This window comes from Bos taurus, chromosome 23, assembly GCF_002263795.3.
Source record: "Bos taurus isolate L1 Dominette 01449 registration number 42190680 breed Hereford chromosome 23, ARS-UCD2.0, whole genome shotgun sequence".
NCBI lineage: Eukaryota > Metazoa > Chordata > Mammalia > Artiodactyla > Bovidae > Bos > Bos taurus.
Window position 1 is genome coordinate 39,647,307 of NC_037350.1, and position 21,356 is coordinate 39,668,662.

The 21,356-nt window shown below is 43.7% G+C and overlaps 1 protein-coding gene across 9 annotated transcripts in view; it reads left to right on the forward strand.

The window, feature by feature from the left end:
• The window catches only part of KIF13A (kinesin family member 13A), a 202,693-nt gene that overhangs the window by 121,236 nt on the left and 60,101 nt on the right, over window positions 1-21,356 (forward strand). For all 9 annotated transcript variants that reach the window (XM_059880651.1, XM_010818549.4, XM_010818550.4 and 6 more), the window contains exons 7-12: window positions 302-389; window positions 2,319-2,453; window positions 3,354-3,466; window positions 16,940-17,051; window positions 17,434-17,646; window positions 20,101-20,211. In XM_059880651.1, the coding sequence (XP_059736634.1) occupies window positions 302-389; window positions 2,319-2,453; window positions 3,354-3,466; window positions 16,940-17,051; window positions 17,434-17,646; window positions 20,101-20,211 (772 nt within the window). The remainder of the gene's footprint in view (window positions 1-301; window positions 390-2,318; window positions 2,454-3,353; window positions 3,467-16,939; window positions 17,052-17,433; window positions 17,647-20,100; window positions 20,212-21,356) is intronic.

A 21,356-nucleotide genomic window follows, 5' to 3' on the forward strand; every position in this document is an offset into this window, starting at 1 on the left:
AAACAAGTCAGGCTAACCTAGTATTCTGTGTGCTGGTTGTTTAGTTTGGGAGTAGAGATAGAATTTTTAAAATAGTATGTTACTTTAAATAGAAATCAGAGTATAAAAGACACTCCTCATAAGGCATGCTGTTTTGCTAATCCAAGTAAAGTAGCTTTTAGAATAGTTTTTGATCATTAAAAGAAAAATTCTTTTGAAATTGCAATCTTAATTTCTGAGTACTTTTGCAAGTACTTTTTTTTAGAGAGAAAAGCTGCAGGTTGGGTATGATTCATTCATTCCTTTTTCTTTTCTCTTGAAGGAGTAGACAGTCTCTTAAAGTTCGAGAGCATAAAGTTTTGGGACCATATGTAGATGGTTTATCCCAACTGGCTGTCACTAGTTTTGAGGTAAGTGTCATTAAAAAAAAAAAAAAGACATTAAAAGCTGACAGTAAATTGAAGTGTATAGATCATGTTCAATATATTTTTATGTGAATGCTTTATAGCATATTATTACAATTCATGGTCTCAGAAACCCAGTATCAACCACCCCAAACAGAAAATAAAGGCTTTTAATCACAGTCTCTTCAAGCCGCTTGGTTTTGAAGGGTTTGCAGTGTTGCCAGGAGGCCCAGCATCCTGAGGTTGCTGAATATTTTCATGAATAACACTCTATTGAAACTCTTCTCCCTGAGGTTGCCAGTGATGTCCTTCTGGACAGATGTAAACACTATTTGGTAGTTATTTCAACCCTTTCTCTTTGACAGTGTCTCCAATCGTAGTTTGCATTACTTTTCACTCTTCTGATTCTTCTGTTTTTCTGAATTGATCTCCCTCTGTTGACTGATCTGTTTCTTTTTCCTACTTCTTGACTTCTGTGCTTTCTCACATATTGGCTTGATATTTTGTCTGTATTTTTATTGTCATTGCTTTGGGAATCCCATAAAAGAAAGCACTATCTGTTACCAAAGAATGCCGATAAATAAATGAGTAAACACATCCATCTACTTAGAAGCGCCATCTCTGTGTTAATTGTCCCTACATCACTTCAGACTCAGTAGAACTAAAATTAATCTACGAGGTAACTCTCTTCAGCCATTTAAATGTAGATAGTTTTAGTACTGCTTAAATCAGAAATAAAGGGCAGTTATCACTCCGTCATCAGTGAGATCCGGAAATCAACAAAGACGCCTCTGGCGGGAAAGTGCAAAGTCAGCCCTTTGCTTAGGTGCCTGGCTCAGCGTCACTGGGGGCAGTGACCGTTTCCTCCTGTCACTTATTAGTAAGAGCTGGGACATCCGTGATTTGTATCCAGTTCTGCCTCTTATTGGGCTCTCCAAGTGGCTCAGTGGTAAAGGATCCGCCTGCCAAGCAGAAGATGTGGGTTCCATCCCTGGGTCAGGAAGATCCCCTGGAGAAGGAAATGGCAACCCACTCCAGTATTCTTACCTGGGAAATCGTATGGACTGAGAAGCCTGGTGGGCTACAGTCCATAGGATCACAAAAGAGTCAGATATGACTTAGCAACTAAAAAGCAAACAACCGCCTCTTATTAGATGTGGGAAGAGTTATTTGACTTCCATGAACTTCAGTGTCCTATGTGTATAATCAGGTAAATACTTCTTTTGTAATATTCGTCAAACATTGTTTAAGAGTCCTAGGTTCCGGGTGTTCTCAAGCAAGTTGTATAGAGTTGAATAAGGAAAATTCCCTGTCCCGGGAGAGCCATGGCATTGGAAATTCACTGAGTGAAAATGTTAGTCATGCAGTCATGTCCAGCTGCTTGCAGCCCCATGGACTGTAGCCCGCCAGCCTCCTCTGATCATGAGATTCTCCAGGCAAGAATACTGGAGTGGGTTGCCGTTCCCTTCTCTAAGGGATCTTCCCAACCCAGGGACTGAACCCAAGACTCCTGCATTGCAGGCAGATTCTTTACCATCTGAACCACCAGGGAAGCCCCTTGTTGGAGAAGGGAGGTTACTAATCATACAGGCGAGAGCTGTGCGAGAGAGTCAGAATAAAATAAAGTCATCATTGCTATTGAGTATCTGAGCACAGTAAATGTTAGCTCTTTTCTCCTCAGGAACTTGCAGAGGGAAAAATAGGTACTCAACAGAGAAGAAGACAGTTGCGGTTTGGAAGGAATGGGTGAAACATTTCATCCACTAGAAAGCGCTGAGGGAGTGGGAGTTTGAGCTGGGCTCTGTGGAAGAGAGGTGGGAGGTTTACATGCAAGGGTCGTGATGGAATGCATCATAATGAGTACATCCACGGGTGGGCAGGACGCTGTTCTGAGGGGCTTTTCGCTCATAATATTTTTCTTGTGCCTGCCTCTAGGACATTGAGTCATTGATGTCTGAGGGAAACAAATCTCGGACGGTAGCTGCGACCAACATGAATGAAGAAAGCAGCCGCTCCCATGCAGTGTTCAACATCGTCATCACGCAGACGCTGTACGACCTGCAGTCTGGGGTGAGCCATCGGGTAGAACTTTGGGTGACGGTGAAGGGACTCACAGTATCTGCCTGGGTGAACTGCTCCATGGTTGGATTCGGTTCCCAAGAACGTTAAGCCAGCTCTTCTGGTTACTAGAGCAGCTACTCTGCTTACATCATGTAATTTGTTAGGTCTTACTTTATATATGTAGGGCTTCCCTGATGGCTCTTTGGTAAGGAACCCACCTGCCAATGCAGGAGATGTGGGTTCGATCCCTGGGTCGAGGAGGTCCTGGAGAAAGAAATGGCAACCCACTCGAGTATTCTTGCCTGGGAAATCCCATGGACAGAGGAGCCTGGTGGGCTGTAGTCCATGGGGTCGCAAAAGGGTCAGACTCAGCGACTAAACAAAGCAACAACTTTATATATAAGGTTAAAAATCTGGAATCCTTGTATAAACTCTCTAAAGACATGATGCTTTCACCATACCACTTTAATATGTATCTTTCCATAGTGAAATTCCCCTAGAAACAGCTGGGTTTACCTCACAGTCATTAAAGAATATGAAAGAGGAAACCACGACATTCAGCCTAAAGATAGCCTTTAAAAAAAAAAGTGAGATATTTGACCTGAATGTGCAGGAATCCTCACGTCTTGGAATGTACTCATAGACGCATAAAAGCTTTCTGAATATATTCTGAAAAGGCCAATGCACTTGCTATCCAGCTATAGAACAGAATCCCAGGCTGCCACACCAACTTTAATTTTTACCCTAAAGCTGCTAGTCCAAAGAACTCTTCTTACCATTTAAGATCTTCTCAAGTTTGCCTCCTTAAAGCAAGATGGCTTCAGTGGTGGTGCTGACATCTACGCAGGTGTCTGTGTGGTTTCTGCACTCACGTGTGTCTGTTGTTTCTCTCTCGTCTCCCACAACTAGAACTCAGGGGAGAAGGTGAGCAAGGTGAGCTTGGTGGACCTGGCGGGCAGCGAGAGAGTGTCTAAAACTGGAGCTGCGGGAGAGCGCCTGAAAGAAGGCAGCAACATTAACAAGTAAGGGGCCTGTGCGATTCCCACGGTAAACCCCAGCATCCCACCAGCTTCCTGTGTGTCTGGGCAACTGGTCCCCTTATCAGGGGTCAGATGGCTCTGATCACAGGTGATTCAGAGTGTGTAGCTTTACTGAACTGGGTTAAAGAAAAACATCAGCCTGCCTCTGTTGAGATGCATGAGGTTTATTTAAGTGAAACAGCACGAGGCAGCCGGGCTCCAACATTGTCCATACAAACGCTCAGAATATCATTGTATAATGTAATTTCTCTTAGGTCAATGCAAGTCACAGTTTTATATCAAATCATATCTTAGATCTAACTCTAGGAGCTTATTCTAAAGAGAAAATCTACTTCAAATCCCTTCATAAGGCTAATACTTGTCTTCTCTTGGTGGCTCAGTGGTAAAAGAATCCACCTGCCAATGCAGGAGATGCAGGTTCAATCCCTGGATTGGGAAAATCCCCTGAAGAAGGAAATGGCAACCCACTCCAGTATTCTTGCCTGGGAAATCCCATGGACAGAGGAACCTGGTGGGCTACAGTCCGTGGGATTCCAAAAGAGTTGGACACGACTTAGCAACTAAACAACAAAAACAATAACTTCCCCCCAAAAGTAACAGTTATAGAGTAACTGCCATCCTGAAATCTCATTAGTTGGCTTGAGTGCCTGTAGCGTGCCCAGGGATGTGGTGAAGGCTGAAGGAGAGCGGAGGGGTACAAGGTGTGTAGGAGCTGGCCCAGTGGACAAGGAGGTGAAGGTTTTCCACCTGGAAGATACAGCAAAGGCGCAGATGAAGGATTTGCTTTTTATTTTTTTTTAATTATTTATTTGTTTGCATTGGTCTTAGTTGTAGCATGTAGCATCTTAGTTCCCCCGGCCAGGGATCGAACCCACGTCCCCTGCATTGGAAGGTGGACTGGTTCTTTGGGACGTGCTACCCAAGGATGCCCCTGATAAGCCAGAGACGTCTGTCTTCCCCAGCATGAGAGGGAGCGGAGTTTGCCCTTTTAGGGGTGTGTACTTGAGCAGGACTGCCTGGGTTCATTCCTGCCTCTCCTCCACTTACTAGACACATATGTATCCTGGGCGAGTGAATGTACCTCTGTGTGCTTCATTTTTCTCATCTGTATAATGAGGACAATAACAGTATCTGCTTCATTGAGTTGTTGGGGATTAAATGCCCGGAATGTGCTTAGAACAAGCCTGACACATAGTATGCACTGAAGAAATATTAATGGCTCTAGCTATTATTTTTATAGCTTGTGTAAACAGCATAATCATTATTTCAGGTTCAGGAAAAAGAAACATGGTTTGTACTTGTATGTTTCTTTTGAGACATAATAAGTTGGGGTTTATATGTATACCGAGTAGCTGATTCACTTTGCCGTACAGCAGATACTGGCACGACATTGTAAAGCAGCTATACTCCAAGAAAAAATTAATGAAAAAGAAATAACTTGAGGTTTTGTTTAGGACAGAAGGCGACAAGAGGTAATAGATTCAGGAACATCTTTGTGCAGCTTGCATTGCAAAATGGCACTAACACATTATAATCTCACAGAAGTTTGCAAAAGTAGTGGTGAAATATCACCCCCTCTATCAAATGGACGTAGCTGTGCTCACTGCACAGGCTGCTGCTTGAGGGGGCCAACTCCCAGTCATTCTGTCTCTTGCTCTGATAACAAAGGATTTTGCTCTGCTGCATGACAAAGCATTGTAGGAGCCCAGACTGGCATACAGCTCTGCATTCTAAAAAAGGTGCAAGACAGGGAACTCTGCTCAGTGTTCTGTGCCAGCCTGGATGGGAGGGGAGCTTAGGGAAGAATGGATACGGGTGTAGGTGTGGCTGAGTCCCTTTGCTCTCCACCTGAAACTCTCACAGCATTGTTCATCGGCTATACTCCAATATAAAATTAAAAGTTTTAAAAATACAGAAAAAAATAAAGAAATGAGAGCAAGCACCAGGATGGAGAAACAGAGATGGGGGTGTGAGGAAGCAGGCACCAAAGAAAAGATTGTCACCCCGCCTGGAGGTTTGTTTACTGGCGCTCAGCCACGCCAGCTCTTTGCCCGTGGCTGCGCCTGGGGAAACACGCTGAGAGTTCTCTGAATTCGTGGAAACTTAGAGTACGGCTGGCCTTGACGAGTAAGGATCACCAAGTCCATTGACCTCTTACTGGATCCTAGGCACTGTACTGTGTTCTCTGTATGTAATAATTCACCTGAGCCTCATGTCACCATTTGACAGACGAGGAGACCAAGGCAGAGAGCTGTTAAGTAATACATCCAAGGCCACAGGGCTCCAAGCGTGGATCTTAGACTTGGTTGTAGCTAATTTGGCTCCAGAGCCAAGGCTCACACACTCAGCTGCCCAAGTGTTGTGTTGGCCTGGAAGAGTCCCGATTGATGTATTTGTCCCAGAGGAAATATTAATAGTGCCCCCCCACCCCCAATTTGGACACTAAATTGTATAGTGTCTCAAACTGGACTACCTCAAGGCCACACATAACATGATTTAGATATTCCAGCTACTAGCTCTTTTCCATTATGACTTAATAAATTGAATGGATTTCTCTTAGCATCCTGCTGTCTTTCTTTATGTGGCTCTTTCACAAATGGATGTATGTATTCCTTACTACTAGTCTGTGAGATACCTACATTTTTAGGGTTCTTTTTAGTTTGTGGACACTTTCATATGCATTATTTCATGTGAGGTTCATTATATGTATTTATATCTCTGTTTAAAGATGAGGAAACTCATGGTTGGAAATATACATTTATATAATATGAATAAAAGCTGAGTAGGCCTCTACTATGTGTCTGGAACATTAGATGTTGGGATGCAAGAGGAACTTTGCTGTTGACAGAATATTGCCTCCTTGCCCCCCAAATACATCCAAGTCCTAATTCCCAAAACCGTGCATACATTACCTCACAAAGGGATTTTGCAGGTGTCATTAAGTTAAAGATGTTGCAATGAGAAGATTATTTGGGTCAGTTCAGTGCAGTTCAGTTCAGTTGCTCAGCTCTGTCCGACTCTTTGTGACCCCATGGACTGCAGCACACCAGGCCTCCCTGTCCATCACCTACTCCCAGAGCTTGCTCAAAATCAGGTCCATTGAGTCATTGATTCCATCCAACCATCTCATCCTCTGTCATCCCCTTCTCCCCGCTTCAATCTTTCCCAGCATCAGGGTCTTTTCCACTGAGTCAATTCTTAGCAGCAGGTGGCCAGAGTACTAGAGCTTCAGCTTCAGCATCAGTCCTTCCAATGAATATTCAGGGTTTATTTCCTTTAGGATTGACTGGTGGGATCTCCTTGCAGTCCAAGGGACTCTCAAGAGTCTTCTCCAACACCACAGTTCAAAAGCACCTTTTCAGTGCTCAGCTTTCTTTATGGTCCAGCTCTCGCATTCATACATGACTACTGAAAAATGCATGGCTTTGACTAGACGGACCTATGTTGGCAAAGTAATGTCTCTGCTTTTGAATATGCTGTCTAGGTTGGTCATAGCTGTTCTTTCAAGGAGCAAGCATCTTTTAATTTCATGGCTGCAGTCATCATCTGCAGTGATTTTGAAGCCCAAGAAAATAAATCTCTCACTGTTTCCATTGCTTCCCCACCTATTTGCCATGAAGTGATGGGACCAGATGCCATGATCTTAGTTTTTTTAATGTTGAGTTTTAAGCCAGCCATTTCACTCTTCTCTTTCACTTTCATCAAGAGGCTCTTTAGTTCTTCTTCCCTTTCTGCCATAAGGGTGGTGTTATCTGCATATCTGAGGTTATTGATATTTCTCCCAGAAATCTTGATTCCAGCTTGTGCTTCATCCAGCCCAGCATTTCACATGATGTACTCTGCATGTAAGTTAAATAAGCAGGGTGACAATGTACAGCCTTGACATACTGCTTTTCCCAATTTGGAACCAGTCCGTTGTTCCGTATCTGGTTCTAACTGTTGCTTCTTGACCTGCATACAGATTTCCCAGGAGGCAAGTAAGGTGGTCTGGTATTCCCATGTCTTTAAGAATTTTCCACAATTTGTTATGATCCACACAGTCAAAGGCTTTAGCATAGTCAGTGAAGAAGAAGTATATGTTTTTCTGTAACTCTCTTGCTTTTTCGATGAACCAACAGATGTTGGCAATTTGATCTCTGGTTCCCCTGCCTTTTCTAAGTCCAGCTTGAACATCTGGAAGTTCTCCGTACACATACTGTTGAAGCCTGGCTTGGAGAATTTTCAGCATTACTTTGCTAGCATGTGAGATGAGTGGATCTGTTGTAATCACAGAGCTCCTTACAAGTGAAAGGAGGTCAGAGAGCCAGTGTCAGAGTGACATGGGGTGAGAAAAACCTCATAGCTCACTGCTCACATGCGGATGGAGGGAGGGGCCATGAGCCAAGAGATGGGGGCACCCATGGAAGCTGGAAAAGGCAAGGAAACCTTTAGCCCAGAGAAACCCATTCTGGACTTCCAGCCTTCAGAACTATAAGACGATTTGTGTGGTTTTGAGCCACTACCCCTGTGATTATTTGTTATAGCATCATCACTGCTCTCGAAGAGGAACACATAGGTTGAGATACAGTAAGTTATTAATACTTTATCTGAAAAACCAAAAGGCACATTAGAAGTGCTACATCCCCCAGCACTGAAGCATGAAACTGTTTTTTTTTTAAGACACATTTACCAGCCCGTGGGTATCTGCCAAGTTGGTCTTGTGCTTTTCCTAAAATAACTGGCTCGAAGGGAGTGGAGCTGCGTCTGAACCCTTTCCCTTGAAGCTCAGTCCAGGGCTGTTTTCACCCCCCACCTGTCTCTCTCGGGTCCCTGAGTGGGTCCGTGTATGCCAGGCGCCCACCACGGATCCAGGTCTCTACCAGGTGTCCTCCAGCTCTCCACATGGTCACCGGTTTAATGGGACATCTCACAGTATGACCTTGCCATGAGGTCTGCACAGCTGTCTTAGAGATCTTCATAGAAAGAGGGGCCCACAGGCCTTTACCTGCAGTTCCAAAATCCATAGTGAAGTCACTCAGTCGTGTCTGACTGTTTGTGACCCCATGGACTGTAGCCCACCAGGCTCCTCTGTCCATGGAATTCTCCAGGGAAGAATACTGCAGTAGATTGCCATGTCCTTCTCCAGGGGATCTTCCTGACCCAGGGATCGAACCCCAGTCTCTCCCACTGCAGGCAGACTACCATCTGCGCCACCAGGGAAGCCAAAGTGCTCTGAAAGCCAAATGCTTTTCCTGTTTCCTTTGTAGTTCACTTGTTGGTGAACCCTCATCTGAATTCGGATGAGGTCTTTATCTTCACATATGGTCTTTATTTACTTATTTAATGTGGCCATTCATATGTTTAGCTGTAGAAATGTTCATGGATTTTACTGTGGGCTGCTGTCCCAGATCCCCCTGGTGGTCATATGTAAAAGTGTATGCATTGAACTTCCTAAAATCCAAAAACATTCTGAATTTCTAAACAAACGTGGCCCTAAGGCTATCAGATAAGAGATAAATGGACCTGTACTGTTTTGCTCCGTCTAGCAAATAAGTGTCAAACACTGTTTGAGGATAAGAAGAAAGGGGTGACTAAGATGAGACCCTGGCCTCGGGAAGTTCAAGGTCTGGTGGGGAAGGAGATCTTTGGTGGCAGAGTGGAGGAGGAGGAGGGAGTGATATTAATACATTAAGTGCATAAAACTTACACACAAGGTGTGGTGGGGTCATGAATGACAACACAGCTGGAAGATTTGGGAGGCTTCCCAGAGGAGACACGGGAGTTTCTTAGTTACAGAAACTAAGGGTGTGACCCTTTTGTGCCTCAGTTTCCTCACCTGTAAAATGTGGATGAGAAAACACTCTGATTAGGGCTGTTGTGGGGATTCAATTAGTGACGACTTGTCGCCCACTTAGAACAGGCCTACCCGTAGGACTCTGTAAGTGTGTCCTAGTAACGAAAATAAATCATGTATCAAAACTGCTGCCCATTAGTTCCACAAATGGCTTTCTAAGCCTTAACGTCAGTGCCCAGTGGAGGGCTAAAATGAAGGAACTCTCTGACATGTTTCCTGAGCTTTCTCTCGGCCGCCTATTGGGGTTTCTTTGGATGAAACACAAATAATCCTCTTAAGCAGACCTGGCGGGGACTTCACACAGACATTAGTGTCTGCTTAATGGGCTGTGGATTTAAGAGCTCCATCTCTCCTTAAGCTCTTAAGAGCTTAACAGCGCACGTTATTCCTTCACGTGGAGCGCCAAGGCACTGTGTGGCTGCTCCACCGTGGCCTGTTCAGGGCTGGGGAGGAGGGGTCGTCTGGAGACCGTCTTCGCAGAGGACACACCTGGGACTCCGTCAGCTGTTCGCCCTTTTACTGAGGGTGGAAGGACGAAGTCTTTCCCTGTTGCTGGAGCCTGGCTGGTTCAGCTTCTCTGAGAATTCACGTATATCATGGGACACTCTCATACCCCAAGGGATGTCACCAAAGATCCCCAGCAACAGCCAACCTTTAAATGCCAATAGTATTCATCTCATGAGTATCTTTCCCAGCCTTTTTTCTATTTCAGTTACTGCAGTTAATAGAGTATATACCAGACATTTCTAAAAAATGGGTTCTACTGAATACTTGTTCGAGGGATATTAATATATGTTATCCCTAGGATTCTGTCTTATAATTTATATTGTCATAAATTTTAAGTACAGTATTTCTAATGTTTCATGTGACCCCGTCCTCCTTTTTTTCTTCTTGAGTACCCTCCACGACGCTTGTTGATTTCTTCTCGGAAGCCTCATGTCAGTGGGTTTTGTCTGCATAACTCGACATGAGCTTGTATCTCGGAAGAGTAAAAGTGGCCTGTCTTCTGTCCATTATTCAAGGGCAGGTGGTGGTACTTGTTAATTTACCACTTGTACCTTGAATGGTCCCCGTATGTGAAGAAAGATATCCACATATCTTAACACAAAGAGACCCATAAACGACACAGCAAAAATCTGCTCCTGGGAAGGTAGCAGCCACATCTTTGGGGCAATGTGTCATTGTCCCTTTAGGCTCTCTCAAAGAATTCTTGTGAAATACTAGTTCCTCAGGTGGCTCTAGGGAGAAAATGACCCCTAGATAAATAATTTGGAGAAAGATTACTCATAAAACCTTCCTTCAGAGGGACTTCCCTGGTGGTCCAGTGGCTAATACTCTATGTTCCCAATGCGGGGGGCACGGGTTCGACCCCTGGTCAGGGAACTAGATCCCACATGCTGCAACTGAAGATCCCACATGCCACAGTTAAGACTCAGCATGGCCAAATAAATTAAAAAATATTTCAGGGCTTCCCTGGTGGCTCTGTGGTAAAGAATCTGCCTGCCGATGCAGGAGACATGAGTTTGCTCCTTTGTCTTAGAAGATCCCATATGCTGTGGGGCAACTAAGCTCTTGAGTGAGCCACAGCTACTGAGCTCACCCTCCCTGGAGCCCGTACTCCACAACAGGAGAAGCCGCGGTAATGAGAAGCCCACATGCCACAGTTAGAGGGTAGCTCCCACTCTCCGAAACTAGAGAAGAGCCCGACCAGCAGTGAAGACCCAGCACAGCCAAAAGTAAATAAATAAATAAATAAATTTTTTAAATATTTAAAAAACAACAACAAATCTTCCTTTGGAGATTCCCAGTGCTAAACGCTCTGAGAACCTGCAATGAATCTCATATAACTCTCTCATTCTTGATTTTACTTGATGTCAGAATTCTAGGTATAACATTTTAATGTGTCCAGAACAGATGTACAAAAGAACCTGTTTTTGGAAATGTTAGGACAGGCTTTTGAATTACAGCACAATCATTGGAATGGAAATGAGACTGGGAATGACACTCATTGGGTGAACATTGGATTTAATGATTTAATCAGTCACTGGATAACAGCGGTGAGTGGAAGTGAGGCCTATACTGTAGATATCACTGTTTTCTTTCCTGTCCTGTCATATGGCGGTGCTGTCCTTTCCCTGTAATTTGCCACATTTTGCATTTCTCCTTTCCCGTAAGGAGGGGGCACTTTTTGGGGAGGAGTGCTAAACTCAGTGCCACTAACTTGATCACCTTTCAACTGATTCTGTAAAAGCCAAGGATTGCCTTCTGCTGTCAGCAACAGAAGGAGAAGGAAATGGCACCCCACTCCAGTACTCTTGCCTGGAGAATCCCAGGGACAGAGAAGCCTGGTAGGCTGCCATCTATGGGGTTGCACAGAATCGGACATGACTGAAGCGACTTAGCAGCAGCAGGCAACTGAAACCACTCCAGTGACAACCAAGTGACAAGTTCATCCTTCTTACTTAAAAAGAAGTCCAGAGGTTGGTCCAGCACCTGAGAAATGCCATCAGGCACACAGCTGTACTAACCTTAGTGTGTGTTCATGTGGTTCTCCTGACCCCAAGGCAGCTCTACTATTTTAGGCATCGTATCCACATCTTTGTTCCAAACAAGATGGGGAAGGACCTCTAGCTTCTATAAGCTGAATATGTGCTTTTTTATCCAGAGGACCATAACTTGCTTAGAAGCCCCTCCCACAAATGTCTCCCTCTCTGCATCTCATTGGCCAGAACTGTGTTTCATGGCTTCTCCACGCTGCAGAGGACTCTGTAGAGTTCTTAGCTTGACGTGTGCTTCCCAGCATATTCAAGTGTCCATTAGCAAGTGAGAAAAGGGAAAATGAGTATTGGGCCAATAGCCACAGTGTGTACCAAAACCATCGTTGAATTAGTCCTTTGTAGAAAGAGGTTCATGTTCTGTTCTTCTGTGTATTCTAGATTCCCTGTAATTTGGCAAATATTGAATGCGTGCATGTTTTAAGCAAGGCACAGTCATCTCTGCCCCTGAGGTGGTCACAATCTATAGAAAGAGAAATACACACCTGGCTCTGATAAACTTTCATAAGTACTACACTTAGGATCTTAGAAAAAAGTAAGAAAAACATGGTAAAATAAATTTGAAATCCATCCTAGACAATACAGGTAACTCATGTCACATCATATCTACTCCTATGGGAAGGAATCTGATGGTTAGAGTTTCAAGGGAACTAGGTTTAAGGAAGGTATCAGTTCAGTTCGGTCGCTCAGTCGTGCCCAACTCTTTGCGACCCCATGGACTGCAGCATGCCAGGCTTCCCTGTCCATCACCAGCTTCCGGAGCTTGCTCAAACTCTTGTCCATTGAGTCGGTGATGCCATTCAACCATCTCGTCCTCTGTCATCCCCTTCTTCTCCCGCCTTCAGTCTTTCCCAGCATCAGGGTCTTTTCCAATGAGTCAGTTCTTTGCATCAGGTGGCTAAAGTACTGGAGTTTCAGCTTCAGCATCAGTCCTTCCAATGAATATTCAGGACTGATTTCCTTTAGGATGGACTGGTTGGATCTCCTTGCAGTCCAAGGGACTCTCAAAACTCTTCTCCAACACCACAGTTCAAGAGCATCAGTTCTTCAGCACTCGGCTTTCTTTATAGTCCAACTCTCGCATCCATACATGACTACTGGAAAAACCATAGCTTTGACTAGACAAAAGAAAAGCAAAAAAAAAAAGTTGGAATATGACAATTTTTTTTCAATGAGTTACTTTATTTTGCTTTTGATCCACCTAAGTTTTATTTACTTTCTTTTTGGTCCCGAATTCTCCCTTGTTATAGATAGTTGTTTATAGATGTCATCTCCTGGCTTAAGTCTTCCTTGTTCTCAGCCAGCCCCTCTCCCTTCTCCTCCCCAGCACCATGGCCAAGAATTTATGGTGAGAGATTTACCGATTAGGAGCTTCCTCACTATCTCCAGGCTTCCCAGGTGGCACTAGTGGTAAAGAATCCGCCACTCAGTGCAGGAGACATAAGAGATGCTGGTCAGGATGATCCCCTGCGGGAGGGAATGGGAACCCACTCCAGTATTCTTGCCTGGAGAATCCCATGGACAGAGGAGCCTGGCGGACTGTAGTCCATGGGGTAGCACAGGATCAGATATGACTGAAGCAATTAAGCACGCACGCACACACACCATCTGTACCTCCAGCAAGTTCAGAAAAGGAACAGTGATCTGCTAGAATTAGAAAGATTCCTTTTCAGCCCCTAAAATTGACCAAGGAACTCCCACCCATTCTGATATCTGTGAGCTGTTCATTTGCCTCCAGGTTAAGACAACAGGACTACCAGGATCCATAATTAGTGATTTTGTTATATTTTAAGATCCCTGGAAGTAAAATTCCCATTAAAATATATAAGCCTGGTGTTCAACTTTCAGACATTGAACTTTCAAATGGTGTTTAGGATTCTAGAAGCCCCTAGATCACTGCTTCTAGGTGAGACTTGGTAGGGAGTGTTGGCACGGACCCCTTGTCATTGGTGATCTGGTGACCTCTCAGTCATCACTGAGTCCCACTCACTCTGCAGCTTATTTCTTTTTGTTCCAAGGAGAGCATAATAGGTTTAGATGAAGTTCTTGTTTTGAGGATGTCCACACTATTAGGTAAAGAGTGTGGCCTCTGTGAGTGATAAGCTTCTCTAACTGAGCAAGTTATATAGAGCTGTCAGTTCAGTTGCTCAGTTGTGTCCGACTCTTTGCAACCTCATGGATTGTAGCACGCCAGGCTTCCCTGTCCATCATCAACTGCCAAAGTTTGCTCAAACTCACGTCCATTGAGTCGGTGATCCCATCCAATTATCTCATCCTCTGTCATCCCCTTTGCCTCCTGCCTTCCATCTTTCCCAGCATCAGGGTCTTTTCCAATGAGTCAGTTCTTCGCATCAGGTGGCCAAAGTATTGGAGTTTCAGCTTCAGCATCAGTCCTTCTAATGAATATTCAGGACTGATCTCCTTTAGGATGGACTGGTTGGATCTCCTTGCAGTCCAAGGGACTCTCAAGAGTCTTCTCCAACACCACAGTTCAAAAGCATCAATTCTTCGGCGCTCAGCTTTCTTTATAGTCCAACTCTCACATCCATACATGACTACTGGAAAAAATCATAACTTTAACTAGATGGACCTTTGTTGGCTTGTATAGTTATATAGAGCTTATATATAAACTTGTTCAGTTATATAGAGCTGTAGGACCACTGTTAACCTCAGAGTTGCTGATATTGACTCTTGAGTCACTGAGCTCTTTATGGATGGTATGAATTAAAGTAATTTCTGCTGCATTTGGGTATTAAAAATCAGGATAGTCCAAAGGATTGCTTCCAAATGAGAATTCCATTTCAATAGTTGCAAAATGTGAAAAATGCCCTATATTCTTTATCTAGCCAGAAACATGTTTTTGCCTTATATTGAACTCTTTTTTCCTCTATTTCATATAGGTCATGCACATTTTTCTTTCTTAAAATTATTAGCCATTGGTTGGGGACCTCCCTTCCTGGACCAGGGATTGAACCCATGTCCCCTGCATTGGCAGGCAGATTCTCATCCACTGTACTACTAGGGAAGTTCCTCATTCAGCTTTAAGAAAAGTAAAAGACATTTTCACCAAGAACTTTATTTAACAACGTAGTCACTAATTGAATGAACTTTCTGGCTAACCCAATAACTATGCAAGGACCTTATTTTCAAAAGAGGACACACCTGAGGCTCTGCTGGACATGAATTGGATGGTGGGGAGCACTGTATAACCCAGGACAGTGGCTTTTTTTGTTTGGCTTCTTTCTCTTACATTTTCAAGGTTCTTCATGTTATCGCACGTGTCAGAACGTCATTCCTCTCATACAGCTGAATACTACTCCACTGCAAGGACATATCGCATTTTATTCTTCCCTTCATTATTCAGTGGACATTTGAGCTGGTTCCACACTTTTGGCTGTTGTGACTATCACTGCTATGAAATTCTTATGCAAGTTTTTGTATGGACATATGTTTTTGTTTCTCTTGGGGTGGATTTGTTTAACTGTTAAATTTGTCAATTATGATGTACATCTTTATGTCACTTAGCAGTAACGGCTGTTAGTTATTAAAATTCTGGCTCATTTTCTGCATTGCTTTGTATTTCAGTGACTTCTCCAGTGACTCACCTTTGGGGAATGTTATTTTGTGGGAAATACAGTTTTACTCCCTTCAGCTTATTTAATGGAAATCTACTGTTAACGTTAGGAAGAAAGCTGTGTTGTCGTTCACTTGCTAACCTCTAGTCGCCTGCTGATCTTCCTGGTTTTTATAAATAAGTAATAGCATTTAATTTTTTCATCATTTACAAAACCTTTTGTCTTTGTGGTATCATGTTACCTTCCTAGCAGTCCCGAGAGATGTCCTGAGACTGATCTTTTCTGGCTGCTAAACTTGGAGTCCAGTTGATTTCTTTTAAAAGAACAGTTAATACTTAACTATGATATGAGGCTGTCCTTCATTCTTCAACACCACAATCTGTTGTTTCCATGGTGATCTTTTTTCCAAGTACAGAGAATATGTATTAACCACCAGTGGAGGTTCCCAGGTGGCGCAGGTGGTAGAGAACCTGCCTGCCAATGCAGGAGACATAAGAGAGGTGGGTTTGAGCCCTGGGTCAGGAAGATCCCCTGGAGGAGGGCACAGCAACCCGATCCAGTATTCTTGCCTGGAGAAGCCCATGGATAGAGGAGCATGGTGGGCTACAGTCCATGGGGTCACAGAGTTGGACACAACTGAGTGACTAACACTTTCACTTCCACCAAGGGAAGTTCATTAGCCTACACCAGTGGTTCTCAGACTCTACTTGCATTAGAATCTTCTGGAAGGCTTGTTGAAGCTCAGTTTCCTGACTCAGTCTGCATGGGTCTGGAGATAGTGTGTTTCTAACAAGGTCTCAGGTCATGTTATGCTGCTGGTCCCAGCACCATTTTGAGACTCATAGGTCTGGCAGCTGAATGTATGTATCACTTTGGGTATTGTTCAGCCAGCGCTTCTCAAAATTTAATGTGCACGTGAATCGCCTGGAGATACCTTTAACTGGTTGTGACTCAGTAGGCCTGGGAAGGCTTCCAGGATTCTGTTTGGGTGGTTCTTTGTTTTTGTTAAACTGTGGTAACTCCACATTGAAAAAAGCTTGCCAGCTTTAAGCAGATGAACAGGATATACCTTGTAACCTGTGATGGAAGTATGCTTTACAAGTTACGTGGTTACTCCTAGAAAATCAGAGGCCAGAGTAGTCCTGGTTAGACTCAAAAGAGCAGATGGTTGAGACTTTAAACATAATATTCAGAGTAAATTATAATTCTCTTGAGGAATCTTTTAAATGTATGTTTCCAGGTTCTGAAATGTTTCACAACTCCTGTCTCTTGAACAAAATAGATTCTACAGGGATTCTAAATTCATTCTTTTAAACTAAAGGAGTTACTTTTTGTTTTTCATTTTCTCAGCTTCTCCACGAATGAAGACTTGATGAGATCAACTTTAAGGACTTACTGTTTTGCATAATTTTATACTTAGTACCTGGAAGGATTATTATATAAACAAAATAAATTCTCCATAAAACTAATTTTTTTCTTTTTCTCTTGGCAGATCACTTACAACCTTGGGGTTGGTTATCTCATCGCTGGCTGACCAGGCAGCTGGCAAGGGTAAAAACAAATTTGTGCCTTATCGCGACTCAGTCCTCACTTGGCTGCTTAAGGTAATTTATTGCTCTCGTGTTCTTTTCCAACTAGAAATTGGCTGTTTCAGTGGTGACAGCTGAGAGATGTGTGCAAAGCTAACCAAAGACAACACAGCGAACTTCTGACAGTAGTGTTACTATGATCCCTAAACACGCAAGGACAAAGACTCATTCCCATTGCCATTTTTCCATTGTAAGGCTGTTTGACAGGCATTGTGCTTTGATGTGAATAGAGAGAGATCACCGTTCTCTTGTCACAAAATTTTTTGTGAAATACAAGCCCGTTTCCACATCAGGTTCTTTTCACAGAGAAGGTCATCTGCACACATTTGCCACTTCCCTCTTGCGTTGTGCCTGGAACAGGCCCTGTTTCTAAGATGCTATTTGAAATATGTTGCAGGACAATCTGGGGGGCAACAGCCAGACCTCCATGATCGCCACCATTAGCCCAGCAGCAGACAACTACGAAGAGACCCTCTCCACGCTGAGATACGCAGATCGGGCCAAAAGGATCGTTAACCATGCCGTCGTGAATGAGGATCCCAACGCGAAGGTCATCCGGGAACTGCGGGAAGAGGTGGAGAAACTGAGGGAGCAGCTCTCACAGGCTGAGGTATGGTGAGCCCAGCACTCCCTGTGATCCGGCTCCCTGGCTCCTGGTATCTGAGTGTTGAAGATGAGCTCGCTCGCAGTTCAGCTCCCCTCATGTCCTTCAGCAGTGCTGAGCCGATGAGCATCTTCTCCGTGCTAAGCATGGGGAGGACAACGAACATGAAATGCAAGGCTGCATCCCAGGCACTGACAGTCGAGGAAGCAGACAGTTAAGAGACTTGCTGCCACTGCCTGACTGTTTCAGGCAGTCAGTTGGCCCTTCACACTCTTCCAGTGTGAAATCCTAAGACCCAAAGATGCTGCTTTGATTAACATTGTAGATGACAACTTCCACGTGGCCTTGCCATTTTCAGAGAGGTTAGCTCTGTATCATCTCGTTATTAAGTCGGGCAGACAAGGTAGTCAAGAATAATTAGCATTAGGAGTAATTCATTTTGTATTTGGTTCATTTGTATCAGCTCCTGACAGGGAACCAAATCATATTTACATTGTTACCATCTTTCCTTGGCTTTACCCAGACTTCATAATCATACCCACTTCCCAATAGCTGTTGCCAGGGGAGGCACTGTCTCACTGCACTAGATGGGGGCCAAGTGCCTCAACTTCGGTTACATGCTTCTGCCTGCCAGGACTCGGGTATGTACCCCAGGCTTCTGAGTTCACCTTCCTTCCTACTGCTGTCTTCTGACCCCACAAACAAAGGGAGGTCAGAGCTAGGGACCTGAAGATTCTACCTACTGCTGATCATGGAGCTGCATTGTAACTGTTTGCTTACATGTCTTTCTCCTCTTCTGGGCCACCGGTTCCTCAAGTGCAGGAAGCATGTTTTATTAATTGTGTTTATCCCTAGTACAACAGCGATACTGGAAAGCACTTAGCACAATGGGTTGCCCATGCGAAGTGCTCAATAAATGGTGCTCTTTTTTATTATCATTCTAATCATCACTGAGTGCCTCAAGCTTAATTTGTTTTTCATTGATGCCAAGCAGGGTGGTAGAACACTTGGAAAATTAAAATGCTGATAAACTGTGATGAGAGTCGTTCCTCGGAGGAGCGTGATGACTCTGGAGTTTGTCTGTAGGTGGATCATCTCTGTCCTCCCTCCTGTCTCTGAATCTGCATTTCTGCTGTGACCCTGTAATCCAGGCCTGGTAGCCAGAACAGTGCCTGGCCAAAGGGGTAGACCAGAGGAACCACAGCAGGTTCACGTCATAGCTCAGTCGTGTTTGACTCTTTGCAACTCCATGGACTGTGGCATGCCAGGCTTCCCTGTCCTTCGCTATCTCCTGGAGTTTGCTTAAACTCACATCCATTGAGTCAGTGATGCCATCCAACCATCTCATCCTTTGTTGTCCCTGGCTCCTCCTGCCTTCAATCTTTCCCCAGCATCAGGATCTTTTCTAATGAGTCGGCTCTTTGCATCAAGTGGCCAAAGTACTGGAGCTTCAGCTTCAGCATGAGTCCTTCCAGTGAATATTCGGGTTGATTTCCTTTAGGATTGACTGATTTGATCTCCCTGCTGTCCAAGGGACTCTCAAGAGTCTTCTCCAGCACCACAGTTCAAAAGCATCAATTCTTTGATGCTTAGACTTCACATAGAATTTTCATGTGTGTCCCCTTGGACCCAGCACTGAATGTCACTCTCAGGTTCTGTTAACACAGTGAGACACAGTTAACAACATCCTCAGCCAGACCCACATCATTGCCACTTCAGCTTCCAGTCCGAGTTCTGCCATCTTTCTTGTTTGTAGGGTTATCCTTTGCAGAGCCTCATGTTTCATGTTACTACAGAGTGTCATAAAAACATATGGGGGCCAAGGAAAGGCCCCCTGAGATTTCTTAAGCTGCATGTCTATATTTAGACCTCTTAATTATTCTCACTGAGCAAACTCAGAGGGAAATTACTGCCTTTTTAACCAGATGTCCTATTTCCAAGTGAGTAATAAGCATGCTAAGTTTATTACCATCAGTAAGAAAAGTAGTTCAAATGGCCCAGACTCAAATTTTAAAATGGTTGAGAAGAGTCTCTACCTTTGCTGGTAGGTTAATATAACTGGGATGTGTTTATTAGTGATGTGTGTTGGTCTTTGTTTTATTGAAAAACAAATCTAGTCAAGTAATTTGTTCTCATACTTTGCTATTTTGAAGGTGAACTTTAGCATTTTTGAGGTCTTTAAATGTGAAATTTAAGTATGATGGATAAAATTACTCTGGGACGATTTATATCACTTTAATTCAGGGTACTGGAATTCCTTTTTTCTGGCTTTAAGAAGAGCAGCCATTTATTCTTTCACATCATTTGATTAATAAAGATCTAAAAACCCCCCTGACAGAGTGTGGCTTAATTGCTTCCAACAGACAGTTGATAACCTCTTAAGAAGGACAATAAGGGATTGTCTTGTACATAATGCTGGAACAAATGAGAAAATCAGATATCTCTGCTTTCATTTTAAAGGCTATGAAGGCCCCTGAACTGAAAGAGAAGCTGGAAGAGTCTGAAAAGCTGATAAAAGAGCTAACAGTGACTTGGGAAGAGAAGCTCAGGAAAACAGAAGAAATTGCACAGGTAGCTTAATAACCCGGGCCTAAAATACCGTGATTTTTTTTTTTTTTTGGGAAGTACAGTTGACATAGAGTGTTGTGCCATATAGCAAAGTGACTCAGTTATACACATATAGACATTCTTTAAAAAAATTTTTTTTTCCATTATGGCTTATCACACAGGATATCGAGTATCGTTCCCTGTGCTACAGTGATTCTTCTTCATTTGCCATCTTTTCTGTAAAACGACTTGTCATCCTCAAAGAATCCTAAGGGGATTTCACTAGTGGTCCGTTGAGTAAGACTCTGTGCTCCCAATGCAGGAACACGGATTCAATTCCTGGTCAGGGAACTAGACCCTGCGTGCTGCAATTGAAAATCCTGCACGCTGTAACTAAGACCCGAGACAGCCAGAAAAAAAAAAAGACAGCCAGGAAAAAAAAAAAAAAGCCTTAAGGAGCTTTTTCTACTGAACTAGAGCCTACAAAAATCCATTTTTAGACACTGACTTCATTGTCTTGTATCAATTACTACTTGGTCCCTGTGTTTGCTAGAAGAGAGTTCAAAATTTGTGCAGGCATGGTATAGGAATCATCTTTAATGTGTCCTGCTTTTCACATTTTAAACAAAAATCTGTGATTTCAGATCACCTGGCAAAGCATTGGCAGAGAATTTATAATAGTACTCTTGCCTGGAAAATCCCATGGATGGAGGAGCCTGGTGGGCTGCAGTCCATGGGGTTGTGAAGAGTCCGACACGACTGAGCGACTTCACTTTCACTTTTCACTTTCATGCATTGGAGAGGGAAATGGCAACCCACTCCAGTGTTCTTGCCTGGAGAATCCCAGGGACGGGGGAGCCTGGTGGGCTGCGGTCTATGGGGTCACACAGAGTCAGACACAACTGAAGTGACTTAGCAGCAGCAGCACATCATAGGCTTTTCAATGTGTTTGATTCTTTGGCTCATTAGAAAATGCTGTTATGAAATTTATTTGAGATAAAAAGCAAGGACTGAGCATGCACACATGTGTGAGTGTCTGTATGCATGAGATGTGAATTCTACACTGTGCATTTTATGACATTTTCATCTCACTGACCACTTGTAAGTATTGAACCATCCCAATCAGGTAGCTGGAAATCAGTAACTGGAACCTGGGCCAGCCTTCTGCT